Genomic DNA, 13,669 nt, shown 5'->3' on the forward strand with positions numbered 1-13,669 from the left:
TACACTCAACCTAGATACACATCTTGACCACAAGGGGTGACCTTGTGGGAGACACTCCTTGCCTGATCACACAGGTATAAAGAGGAAGGTCCCACACAGGGTCATCACTTCTGGAGTCCTGTAATAAAGAATTAAGGTCACAGAGTGACCTTGTTCCCAGAATGTGCCTCGTGTGGTTTCATGCTGTAGAGTAAGGACTTTACATACTGAGAGAGAGAGAGAGAGTGTCAGCATGTACTGAGAGAGAGAGAGAGAGAGTGTCAGCATGTACTGAGAGAGAGAGAGAGAGAGTGTGAGCGTGTACTGAGAGAGAGAGAGAGAGAGAGAGAGAGAGAGACAGTGAGAATGTGAGCGTGTACTGAGGGAGAGCGAGAGAGAGAGTGTGAGCATGTACTGAGAGAGAGAGAGAGAGAGAGTGAGAATGTGAGCGTGTACTGAGGGAGAGAGAGAGAGAGAGTGTGAGCGTGTACTGAAAGAGAGAGAGTGTGAGAGAGAGAGTGAGCATGTACTGAGAGAGAGAGAGAGAGAGTGAGAGAGAGCGAGAGTGTGAGCATTTGCTGAGAGAGAGAGAGAGTGAGAGGGAGAGTGTGAGCATGTACTGAGGGAGAGAGAGGGAGAGTGTGAGCATGTACTGAGGGAGAGAGAGAGAGAGAGAGAGTGTAATGTATATATGCTTGGGGTTACTTGCCACCATGTCTCTGAGCCATAGAGGAGGGTAGGTGTTACTACGACCCTGTAGACCATGAGCTTGGTGACAGTTTTGAGGGACTGATCTTCAAAAAATCTGTTCCTCAGGCGGCCGAAGGCTGCACTGGCGCACTGGAGGCGGTGTTGGATCTCATCATCAATGCCTGCTCTTGTTGATAGGAGGTATGGGAAATGGTCCACGGTGTCCAGGGCCGCGCCGTGGATCTTGATGATTGGGGGGCAGTGCTGTGCGGTGAGGACAGGCTGGTGGAGGACCTTTGTCTTACTGATGTTTAGCGTAAGGCCCATGCTTTCGTACGTCTCAGTAAATATGTTGACAGTGTCCTGGAGTTCAGCCTCTGTATGTGCACAGACGCAGGCGTCGTCCGCATACTGTAGCTCGATGACAGAAGTTGGGGTGGTCTTGGACCTGGCCTGGGGTCGGTGAAGGTGGACCGTGTACAGTAGACACCTCAAGTCGCTGGAGAAATACCACCAACAATGTCTCCACAAAATCCTGCAAATCCCCTGGGAGGACAGACACACCAACATTAGCGTCCTCGACCAGGCCAACATCCCCAGCATTGAAGCACTGACCACACTCGATCAGCTCCGCTGGGCAGGGCCACATTGTCCGCATACCAGACACGAGACTCCCAAAGCAAGCGCTCTACTTGGAACTCCTTCACGGCAAACGAGCCAAAGGTGGACAGAGGAAACGTTACAAGGACACCCTCAAAGCCTCCCTGATAAAATGCAACATCCCCACCGACACCTGGGAGTCCCTGGCCAAAGACCACTCGAAGTGGAGGAAGTGCATCCGGGAGGGCGCTGAGTACCTCGAGTCTCGTCAACGAGAGCATGCAGAAAACAAGGGCAGGCAACGGAAGGAGCGTGCGGCAAACCGGGCTCCCTGCCCACCCTTTCTCTCAACCACTGTCTGTCCCACCTGTGACAGGGACTGTGGTTCTTGTATTGGACTGTTCAGTCACCTCAGGACTCGTGTTAAGAGTGGAAGCAAGTCTTCCTCGATTCTGAGGGACTGCCTGTGATGACTAGCCACCAGGTGGCGCCACTATCGAAGGTCATTGGGCTGTACGCACGTGTGTGCAGCCCAGGTATAAGAGGCAAGCCATCATGTAATGTAATCACTTTGAGCCCTAATAAAGCAGAGCCAGGTTTGTACCTGTGTGAGTTTACAGTATTCAGTGTATCGAGTTATTACATACGTAACATTTGGTGACGAGGTAACAAGAACCTTCGCATGCAAAAATGAGCACAATTGGAATTGTGGAGTGTTTCGTGGAGGGAGGGGACTGGGCAGATTTTGTAGCTCGCCTGGACCAGTACTTCATGGCCAACAAAATGGAGGATCCCACTGACGCAGTTCGGGACAGGGCGGTCTTCCTCACGGTTTGCGGTCCGAAAATCTATGGACTCATAAAGAATCTTCTGTCGCCTGATAGTCCAATGGACAAGGACTATGAGGAATTGTGTGCTCTGGCACGTGACCATCTCAAAGTAGAAGAAGGCATCATCATCTCACGATATCGATTCGACAAGCACGTTCGTTCTAAGGGCCAGGATGTGTCGGAATTCGTTGCCGACCTAAGACGTCAAGTTGGACCGTGTAAGTTCAAAAATGCATTGGGAGACATGCTGCGGGACTTCTTTGTAATCGGCATCAACCACGAGGTGATCGTGCGTAAACTACTGGCGGTGGAGACGCTGGATTTGAGCAAGGCCATCACGATTGCCCAGGTATGCATAATGACAGACAAAAACTTTAAGCAGATATCATCGAAAAATCGGAACTCGGCAAGTACTGTAAACAAGATTGTATCGTCGTTTGGCAGAGCTGCGTATGGCAGGGCCTACTCGACTGCCTGTGCAAAACCTGTGGCTGCCCAAAGTCCGCCAACAGGAATGAATCCGATTTCACCGTGTTGCTGTTGTGGGGGCAATCATCGGCCTCATCAGTGTCGGTTTAAACAGTACTTTTGTAAAGGCTGTTCGAGACTGGGGCATCTCCAGCGCATGTGTCAGCAACTGAGCAAGCGTGCTGCGACACACCATGTGGAGGATGATGACCAGTATAGCGCGGATCCTGATATGCAATCCGAGATACCAGAGGAGGAAGTGTATGGACTGTATTCATTCCTAACAAAGAGCCAACCGATAATGATTAATGTGAAACTTAACGGTGTGCCGGTACCGATGGAACTGGACACGGGTGCGAGTCAATCAATAATGAGCCAGAGGATATTCGACAAGCTGTGGGATACTAAGACTGTGAGGCCTAAGCTGAGTCCAGTCAATGCCAAGTTGTGTACGTACACTAAAGAACTCATAATGGTGATCGGCAGCGCAGTAATCAAGGTGTCGTATGAGGGTGCGGTTCATGATTTACCGTTATGGATTGTTCCAGGCAATGGTCCAACGCTGTTCGGCAGGAATTGGCTGGAAAAAATCAAATGGAATTGGAACGATATCAAAGCGTTGTCGTCGTCGGAGGATACTCCATGTGCTCAAGTGCTGAGCAAGTTCCCCTCGCTGTTTGAACCAGGCATCGGCAATTTCATGGGAACCAAGTTGCAGATCCACGTGGACTCAGATGCAAGACCCACCCATCATAAAGCTCGGGCGGTTCTGTACAGGATGAGGGAGAAGGTTGAAATCGAACTGGACAGCCTCCAGCAGGAAGGGGTCATATCACCGGTTGAATTTAACGAATGGACCAGCCCCATTGTTCCTGTGTTGAAGAGTGATGGCACTGTCAGGATTTGTGGAGGCTACAAGGTTACGATCAACCGAGTTTCGAAACAGGATCAATACCCGTTACCGAAGGCTGATGCCTTGTTTGCAATGCTAGCCGGGGGAAGTCGTTCACTAAACTGGATCTGACATCGGCCTACATGACACAGGAGCTGGTCGAGACGTCGAAGAAACTTACGTGCATCAACACTCATAAAGGACTGTTTATCTACAACAGGTGTCCTTTCAGAATTCGCTCGGCTGCCGCCATATTTCAGAGGAACATGGAGAGTCTACTGAAGTCCATCCCTAGAACCGTCGTGTTATGACACCGCCGACCATCTGAACAACCTGGAAGAGGTTCTACATCGTCTGGACAAAGTGGGACTCAGACTGAAACGTTCGAAGTGCGTCTTCATGGCACCGGAAGTCGAATTCCTGGGGAGGAACATTGCTGCTGACGGCATCAGGTCTACGCACTCGAAAACCAAGGCCATCAAAACTGCATCCAAGCCTCAGAATGTGACGGAGCTGTGTCCGTTCCTCGATCTACTCAACTACTTCGGTAATTTTCTACCTAGATTCGTTAAAGCCACTGCACATACTGCTAAGAAAAGGTGTCAACTGGGTTTGAGGTGCGTCTCAAGACAGAGCTTTTGAGAAAGCTACTAATCTGCTTTGCTCTAACAAGCTGCTGGTACATTATGATCCGTGTAAGCGTCTAGTATTGGCCAGTGATGCTTCGTCATATGGGGTTGGTTGTGTGCTCCAACAGCTAATGAGTCGGGTAAACTACAACCTGTTGCATATGCTTCTAAAGGTTTGTCCAAGGCGGAAAGAGCCTGCAGCATGGTAGAGAAAGAAGCACTAGCCTGTGTGTATGGGGTTAAAAAGATGCATCAGTACCTGTTTGGTCTTTGGTTTGAACTGGAAACAGATCACAAGCCGCTCATTTTCATTGTTTCCGGAAAACAAAGGTATCAACACCAATGCATCGTCACGCATCCAGAGATGGGCACTGACATTATCTGCCTATGATTATGTCATTCGCCATAGACCTGGCACTGAGAATTGTGCCGATACACTGAGCCGTCTGCTGTTGCCCACACCGGAGGTGGAGATGCCAAAAACTACAGACCTACTGTTAGATATGGATGCTTCTGAAAGTGAAGGAACCCCTGTCACGGCTCAACAAGTTAAGACCTGGACCAGCAGGACCCGATAATATCAGTTGTGAAACGTTGTGTCCTTAGTGGTGATTGGTCTGCCATACCCAAGCAAATGGGTGATGGGACTAAACCTTACAATCGTCGCAAAGATGAACTATCCATCCAGTCAGATTGTTTACTGTGGGGTAATCGTGTTGTACCTGCATACTATCCTTTTGTGTTTCATGCACAAGTACCCCCAGGTCCCGCTGTACTGCAGCACTTTGCAATCTTTCTCCATTTAAATAATAACTTGCTCTTTGATTTTTTCTGCCAAAGTGCATGACCTCACACTTTCCAATATTATCCTCCATCTGCCAAATTTTTGCCCATTCACTTAGCCTGTTTATGTCCTTTTGCAGATTTTTTGTGTCCTCCTCACACATTGTTTTTCCTCCCATCTTTGTATCGTCAGCAAACTTGGCTACGTTACACTCAGTCCCTTCTTCCAAGTCGTTAATATAGATTGTAAATAGTTGGGGTCCCAGCACTGATCCCTGCGGCACCCCACTAGTTACTGATTGCCAACCAGAGAATGAACCATTTATCCCGACTCTCTGTTTTCTGTTAGTTAGCCAATCCTCTAGCCATGCTAATATATTACCCCAAACCCCGTGAACTTTTATTTTGTTCAGTAACCTTTTATGTGGCACCTTGTCAAATGCCTTCTGGAAGTCCAAATACACCACATCCACTGGTTTCCCCTTTATCCACCCTATTCGTTACATCCTCAAAGAATTCCAGCAAATTTTTCAAACATGACTTCCCTTTCATAAAACCATGCTGACTCTGCCTGACCGAATTATGTTTTTCCAAATGTCCTGCTACTGCTTCTTTAATAATGGACTCCAGCATTTTCCCAACTACAGATGTTAGGCTAACTGGTCTATAGTTTCCTGCTTTTTGTCTGCCTACTTTTTTAAATAGGGGCGTTACATTTACAGTTTTCCAATCTGCTGGGACCTCCCCAGAATCCAGGGAATTTTGGTAAATTACAACCAATGCATCCACAATCCCTGCCGCTACTTCTCTTAAGACCCGAGGATGCAAGCCATCAGGTCCAGGGGATTTATCCACCTTTAGTCCCATTATCTTACTGAGTACCACCTCCTTAGTGATTGTGATTGTGGTATGTTCCTCCCCGCCTATAGCCCCTTGACTATCCACTGTTGGAATATTGATAGTGTCCTCTACTGTAAAGACTGATGCCATAAAGTGAGCATATACTGAGGGAGAGAGAGAGAGAGAGAGAGAGAGAGAGAGTGTACTGAGGGGGAGAGAGAGTGTGTGAGCATGTACTGAGGGAGAGAGAGAGTGTGTGAGTGTGTGCTGAGAGAGAGAGAGAGAGAAAGAGTGAGCATGTACTGAGGGAGAGAGAGAGAGCATGTACTGAAGGAGATGGGTTGATTGTGAGTGAATTGGGAGGGATGGAGTGAGAGTGAATGGGGAGGGATGGAGTTTGAGAGTGAATTGTGAGGGATGGAGTGAGAGTGAATTGAGAGGATTGAAGTGTGAGTGATTTGGGAGGGATGGAGTGTGAGTGAATTAGGAGGGGTGGAGTGTGAGTGAATTGGGAGGGATGGAGTGTGAGTGAATTGGGAGGGATGGAGTGAGAGTGAATTGGGAGGGATGGAGTGTTGAGTGAATTGGGAGGGATGGAGTGTGAGTGAATTGGGAGGGATGGAGCATAGAGTTTGTTGGGAGGGATGGAGTGAGAGTAAATTGGGAGGGATGGAGTGAGTGAATTGGGAGGGATGGAGTATGAGTGAATTGGGAGGGATGGAGCGTAGAGTGAGTTGGGAGGGATGGAGTGTGAGTGAATTGGGAGGGATGGAGTATGAGTGAATTGGGAGGGATGGAGCATAGAGTTTGTTGGGAGGGATGGAGTGAGAGTAAATTGGGAGTGATGGAGTGAGAGTGAATTGGGAGGGATGGAGTATGAGTGAATTGGGAGGGATGGAGCATAGAGTTTGTTGGGAGGGATGGAGTGAGAGTAAATTGGGAGGGATGGAGTGAGAGTGAATTGGGAGGAATTGAGTGAGAGTAAATTGGGAGGGATGGAGTATGAGTGAATTGGGAGGGATGGGGCGTAGAGTGAGTTGGGAGGGATGGAGTGTGAGTGAATTGGGAGGGATGGAGCGTAGAGTGAGTTGGGAAGGATGGAGTGTGAGTGAGTTGGGAGGGATGGAGCGTAGAATGAGTTGGGAGGGATGGAGTGTGAGTGAATTGGGAGGGATGGAGCGTAGAGTGAATTGGGAGGGATGGAGTGTGAGTGAATTGGGAGGGATGGAGTGTAGAGTGAATTGGGAGGGATGGAGTGTGAGTGAATTGGGAGGGATGGAGTGTAGAGTGAATTGGGAGGGATGGAGTGTAGAGTGAATTGGGAGGGATGGAGTGTGAGTGAATTGGGAGGGATGGAGTGTGAGTGAATTGGGAGGGATGGAGCGTAGAGTGAGTTGGGAGGGATGGAGTGTGAGTGAGTTGGGAGGGATGGAGCGTAGAGTGAGTTGGGAGGGATGGAGTGTGAGTGAGTTGGGAGGGATGGAGTGTGAGTGAATTGGGAGGAATGGAGCGTAGAGTGAGTTGGGAGGGATGGAGTGTGAGTGAATTGGGAGGGATGGAGCGTAGAGTGAGTTGGGAGGGATGGAGTGTGAGTGAGTTGGGAGGGATGGAGCGTAGAGTGAGTTGGGAGGGATGGAGTGTGAGTGAATTGGGAGGGATGGAGCGTAGAGTGAGTTGGGAGGGATGGAGTGTGAGTGAGTTGGGAGGGATGGCGTGTGAGTGAATTGAGAGGATTGGAGTGTGAGTGATTTGGGAGGGATGGAGTGTAGAGTGAATTAGGAGGGGTGGAGTGTAGAGTGAATTGGGAGGGATGGAGTGAGAGTGAATTGGGAGGCATGGAGTGAGAGTGAATTGGGAGGGATGGAGCGAGAGTGAATTGGGAGGGATAGAGTGAGAGTGAATTGAGAGGATTGGAGTGTGAGTGATTTGGGAGGGATGGAGTGTAGAGTGAATTAGGAGGGGTGAAGTGTGAGTGAATTGGGAGGGATGGAGTGTGAGTGAATTGGGAGGGATGGAGTGAGAGTGAATTGGGAGGGATGGAGTGAGAGTGAATTGAGAGGATTGGAGTGTGAGTGATTTGGGAGGGATGGAGCGTAGAGTGAGTTGGGAAGGATGGAGTGTGAGTGAGTTGGGAGGGATGGAGCGTAGAGTGAGTTGGGAAGGATGGAGTGTGAGTGAGTTGGGAAGGATGGAGCGTAGAGTGAATTGGGAGGGATGGGGCGTAGAGTGAGTTGGGAGGGATGGAGTGTGAGTGAATTGGGAGGGATGGAGCGTAGAGTGAGTTGGGAAGGATGGAGTGTGAGTGAGTTGGGAGGGATGGAGCGTACAGTGAGTTGGGAAGGGTGGAGTGTGAGTGAGTTGGGAGGGATGGAGCGTAGAGTGAGTTGGGAGGGATGGAGTGTGAGTGAATTGGGAGGGATGGATCGTAGAGTGAGTTGGGAGGGATGGAGTGTGAGTGAATTGGGAGGGATGGAGCGTAGAGTTTGTTGGGAGGGATGGAGTGAGAGTAAATTGGGAGGGATGGAGTGAGAGTGAATTGGGAAGAATCGAGTGAGAGTAAATTGGGAGTGATGGAGTGTGAGTGAATTGGGAGGGATGGGGCGTAGAGTGAGTTGGGAGGGATGGAGTGTGAGTTAATTGGGAGGGATGGAGCGTAGAGTGAGTTGGGAGGAATGGAGTGTGAGTGAGTTGGGAGGGATGGAGCGTAGAGTGAGTTGGGAGGGATGGAGTGTGAGTGAATTGGGAGGGATGGAGCGTAGAGTGAGTTGGGAGGGATGGAGTGTGAGTGAATTGGGAGGGATGGAGCGTAGAGTGAGTTGGGAGGGATGGAGTGCGAGTGAATTGGGAGGGATGGAGCGTAGAGTGAGTTGGGAGGAATGGAGTGTGAGTGAGTTGGGAGGGATGGAGCGTAGAGTGAGTTGGGAGGGATGGAGTGTGAGTGAATTGGGAGGGATGGAGCGTAGAGTGAGTTGGGAGGGATGGAGTGTGAGTGAGTTGGGAGGGATGGAGCGTAGAGTGAGTTGGGAGGGATGGAGTGTAGAGTGAGTTGGGAGGGATGGCGTGTGAGTGAATTGGGAGGGATGGAGCGTAGAGTGAGTTGGGCGGGATGGAGTGTGAGTGAGTTGGGAGGGATGGAGTGTGAGTGAATTGGGAGGGATGGAGCGTAGAGTGAGTTGGGAGGGATGGAGTGTGAGTGATTTGGGAGGGATGGAGCGTAGAGTGAGTTGGGAGGGATTGAGTGTGAGTGAGTTGGGAGGGATGGAGCGTAGAGTGAGTTGGGAGGGATGGAGTGTGAGTGATTTGGGAGGGATGGGGCGTAGAGTGAGTTGGGAGGGATTGAGTGTGAGTGAGTTGGGAGGGATGGAGCGTAGAGTGAGTTGGGAGGGATGGGGCGTAGAGTGAGTTGGGAGGGATGGAGTGTGAGTGGATTGGGAGGGATGGAGTATGAGTGAATTGGAAGGGATGGAGTGTGAGTGAATTGGGAGGGATGGAGCGTAGAGTGAGTTGGGAGGGATGGAGTGTGAGTGGATTGGGAGGGATGGAGTATGAGTGAATTGGAAGGGATGGAGTGTGAGTGAGTTGGGAGGGATGGAGCGTAGAGTGAGTTGGGAGGGATGGAGTGTGAGTGGATTGGGAGGGATGGAGTATGCAGTCTATTATCCAGACCACACGATCGAAGGACTGAGCTGTACTCTGAATGGAGTTCGCCGATGTCAGCAACAGCAGTAGTTTGGACTTTATATAACTGGCCTCAACAGGTCTGGGTGGGAGCAGAGCAAACAGTGGAAGTTAGAAACACAGAAACATAGAAAATAGGTGCAGGAGTAGGCCATTCGGCCATTCGGCCCTTCGAGCCTGCACCACCATTCAATAAGATCATGGCTGATCATTCCCTCAGTACCCCTTTCCTGCTTTCTCTCCATACCCCTTGATCCCTTTAGCCGTAAGGGCCATATCTAACTCCCTCTTGAATATATCCAATGAACTGGCCTCAACAACTCTCTGCGGTAGGGAATTCCACAGGTTAACAACTCTCTGAGTGAAGAAGTTTCTCCTCATCTCAGTACTAAATGGTATACCCCTTATTGTTAGACTGTGACCCCTGGTTCTGGACTTCCTCAACATCGGGAACATTTTTCCTGCATCTAACCTGTCTCGTCCCGTCAGAATTTTATGTTTCTATGAGATCCCCTGTCATCCTTCTAAACTCCAGTAAATACAGGCCCAGTCGATCCAGTCTCTCCTCATATGTCAGTCCAGCCATCCTGGGAATCAGTCTGGTGAACCTTTGCTGCACTCCCTCAATAGCAAGAACATCCTTCCTCAGATTAGGAGACCAAAACTGAAACATAGAAACATAGAAACATAGAAAATAGGTGCAGGAGTAGGCCATTCGGCCCTTCTAGCCTGCACCGCCATTCAATGAGTTCATGGCTGAACATGCAACTTCAGTACCCCATTCCTGCTTTCTCACCATACCCCTTGATTCCCCTAGTAGTAAGGACTTCATCTAACTCCTTTTTGAATATATTTAGTGAATTGGCCTCAACAACTTTCTGTGGTAGAGAATTCCACAGGTTCACCACTCTCTGGGTGAAGAAGTCTCTCCTCATCTCGGTCCTAAATGGCTTACCCCTTATCCTGAGACTGTGACCCCTGGTTCTGGACTTCCCCAACATTGGGAACATTCTTCCTGCATCTAACCTGTCCAAACCCGTCAGGATTTTAAACGTTTCTATGAGATCCCCTCTCATTCTTCTGAACTCCAGGCCCAGTCGATCCAGTCTTTCTTGATATGTCAGTCCCGTCTTCCCGGGAATCAGTCTGGTGAACCTTCACTGCACTCCCTCAATAGCAAGAATGTCCTTCCTCAAGTTAGGAGACCAAAACTGTACACAATACTCCAGGTGTGGCCTCACCAAGGCCCTGTACAACTGTAGCAACACCTCCCTGCCCCTGTACTCAAATTCCCTCGCTATGAAGGCCAACATGCCATTTGCTTTCTTCACCGCCTGCTGTACCTGCATGCCAACCTTCAATGACTGATGTACCATGACACCCAGGTCTCGTTGCACCTCCCCTTTTCCTAATCTGTCACCATTCAGATAATATTCTACCTTCATGTTTTTGCCCCTAAACCTCACATTTATCCACATTATACTGCATCTGCCATGCATTTGCCCACTCACCTAACCTGTCTAAGTCACTCTGCAGCCTCTTAGCATCCTCCTCACAGCTCACACCGCCACCCAGTTTAGTGTCATCTGCAAACTTGGAGATATTACACTCAATTCCTTCATCCAAATCATTAATGTATATTGTAAAGAGTTGGGTCCCAGCACTGAGCCCTGCGGCACCCCACTAGTCACTGCCTGCCGTTCTGAAAAGGACCCGTTTATCCCGACTCTCTGCTTCCTGTCTGCCAACCAGTTCTCTATCCACGTCAATACATTACCACCAATACCATGTGCTTTAATTCTGAACACCAATCTCTTGTGTGGGACCTTGTCAAAAGCCTTTTGAAAGTCCAAATACACCACATCCACTGGTTCTCCCTTGTCCACACTACCAGTTAGATTCTCAAAAATTCTAGAAGATTTGTCAAGCATGATTTCCCTTTCATAAATCCATGCTGACTTGGTCCGATCCTGTCACTGCTTTCCAAATGTGCTGCTATTTCATCTTTAATAATTGATTCCAACATTTTCCCCACTACTGATGTCAGGCTAACTCGTCTATAATTACCCGTTTTCTCTCTCCCTCCTTTTTTAAAAAGTGGTCTTACATTAGCTACCCTCCAGTCCATCGGAACTGATCCAGAGTCGATGGACTGTTGGAAAATGATTACCAATATATCCAATATTTCTAGGGCCACTTCCTTAAGTACTCTGGGATGCAGACTATCAGGCCCTGGGGATTTATCTGCCTTCAATCCCATCAATTTCCCTAACACAATTTCCCGCCTAATGAGGATATCCTTCAGTTCCTCCTTCTCACTAGACCCTCGTTCCTGAGTACTTCCGGAAGGTAATTTGTGTCTTCCTTCGTGAAGACAGAACCAAAGTATTTGTTCAACTGGTCTGCCATTTCTTTGTTCCCCATTATACATTCACCTGATTCTGTCTGCAAGGGACCTACATTTATCTTCACTAATCTTTTTCTCTTCACATAGCTATAGAAGCTTTTGCAATCAGTTTTTAGATTCCCAGCAAGCTTCCTCTCATACTCTATTTTCCCCTCCTAATTAAACCCTTTGTCCTCCTCTTCTGAATTCTCCCAGTCCTCAGGTTTGCTGCTTTTTCTGGCCAATTTATATGCCTCTTCCTTGGATTTAACACTATCCTTAATGTCCCTAGTTAGCCACGGTTGAGCCACCTTCCCCATTTTATTTTTACTGCAGACAGGGATGTACAATTGTTGAAGTTCATCCATGTGATCTTTAAATGTGACTAGACAGTGTCCCCGCTCCCCCCCTCACTGCAAGGATTGGTGTGGGTGATGGTGTGTGCAGGATAGAGCTCCGTTGGCAAATCTCCTTCCATACGGAGGGGGAGGGGAGTGTGATCAGGCCCAAAAAGGAGCAAAACATAGAGACCTTGCCGTGGGGCCGACTGCGGAGGGAACCCGCGCTCTGCCAGTCTGGGCACGCTACTCGACCTGACGCTGCTCTGCACGAACTTCAAGTGGATGCTACAGGGGAATGCATTCAGCGACTGCCCTGCCTGCAGAATCTGCGAGCACATCACTCACCACTCAATCTCACAAATAAACGCTTTAATTAAAGGGGAAGCGGTTTACCTCGGGATCCTCGGGGAAGATGTTGTCCACGAGTCTCTTGTAGCGTGGGCGGAGAGCTCCACAGCAGCCGCAGACACCTGTGAGGAGGAACAATGTTAGTGTGTCACTGACCCACTTAACCAGGCACAGGGCAACGTGCTGTGCAACAATACTGCAGCAAACACAGCAATCATTCGCGTTACCAGCAAGACCAGCTCATCTTTACAACAATTAAAAATGCTTTGACCAAGACACCTACACAGTGACATCTGAACAATGTTGTGTCAGAATGATCCTGAGTGCCACAGAAAGCTGGAAAACACCTCACCAACTCATCGCAGCAAAAAGTGAGCTGCATCTCACTAAATGGCACACACGACTTTCTCCATCGATCGATTTGTATCCAGTAATAATGTCCCCCGTCATACATGGACTCCTGAACCTCAGCGAACTCATCATTCCAAAACGCAGCATCAAAACACTGCAAACCCCGGCACTGGGACATGGACCAATCCACGACCCCCAGCGCTAGGACATGGACCAATCCACGACCCCCGACACCGGGACATGGACCGATCCACGACCTTCGACACCGGGACATGGACCGATCCACGATCCCCGACACCGGGACATGGACTGATCCACGACCCCTGACACCGGGACATGGACTGATCCACGACCCCTGACACCGGGACATGGACCGACCCACGACCTCCAGAACTGGAACATGGACCGCTCCATGACCCCCGGCACTGGGACATGGACCGATCCATGACCTCCGACACCAGGACATGGACCGATCCACCACCCCTGGAACTGGGACAGGGACCGATTCACGACCCCCGACACTGGGATATGGACCGATCCACGACCCCTGGCACTGGGACATGGACCTATCCACGACCCCCGACATGGACTGATCCACAACTCCCGACACTGGGACATGGACTGATCCATGACCCCCAGCGCTAGGACATGGACCAATCCATGGCCCCCGACACCGGGACATGGACCGATCCACGACCCCTGACACTGGGCCATGGACCGATCCACCACCCCCGGCACTGGGACATGGACCGACCCACAACCCCCGGCACTGGGGCATGGACTGATCCACGACCCCCGGCACCGGGACATGGACCGATCCACGACCCCCGGCACCGGGACATGGACCGATCCAC

General features: G+C 49.9%; 1 protein-coding gene across 1 annotated transcript in view; it reads right to left on the reverse strand.

Moving 5' to 3' along the window:
* LOC139272915 (protein EFR3 homolog B-like) overlaps window positions 1–13,669 on the reverse strand; it is a 1,121,614-nt gene that overhangs the window by 971,070 nt on the left and 136,875 nt on the right. The window contains exon 2 of the mRNA XM_070889016.1: window positions 12,510–12,586. Within this exon, the coding sequence (XP_070745117.1) occupies window positions 12,510–12,586 (77 nt within the window). The remainder of the gene's footprint in view (window positions 1–12,509; window positions 12,587–13,669) is intronic.

This window comes from Pristiophorus japonicus, chromosome 9 (assembly GCF_044704955.1).
Source record: "Pristiophorus japonicus isolate sPriJap1 chromosome 9, sPriJap1.hap1, whole genome shotgun sequence".
NCBI classification, from domain to species: Eukaryota; Metazoa; Chordata; class Chondrichthyes; family Pristiophoridae; genus Pristiophorus; species Pristiophorus japonicus.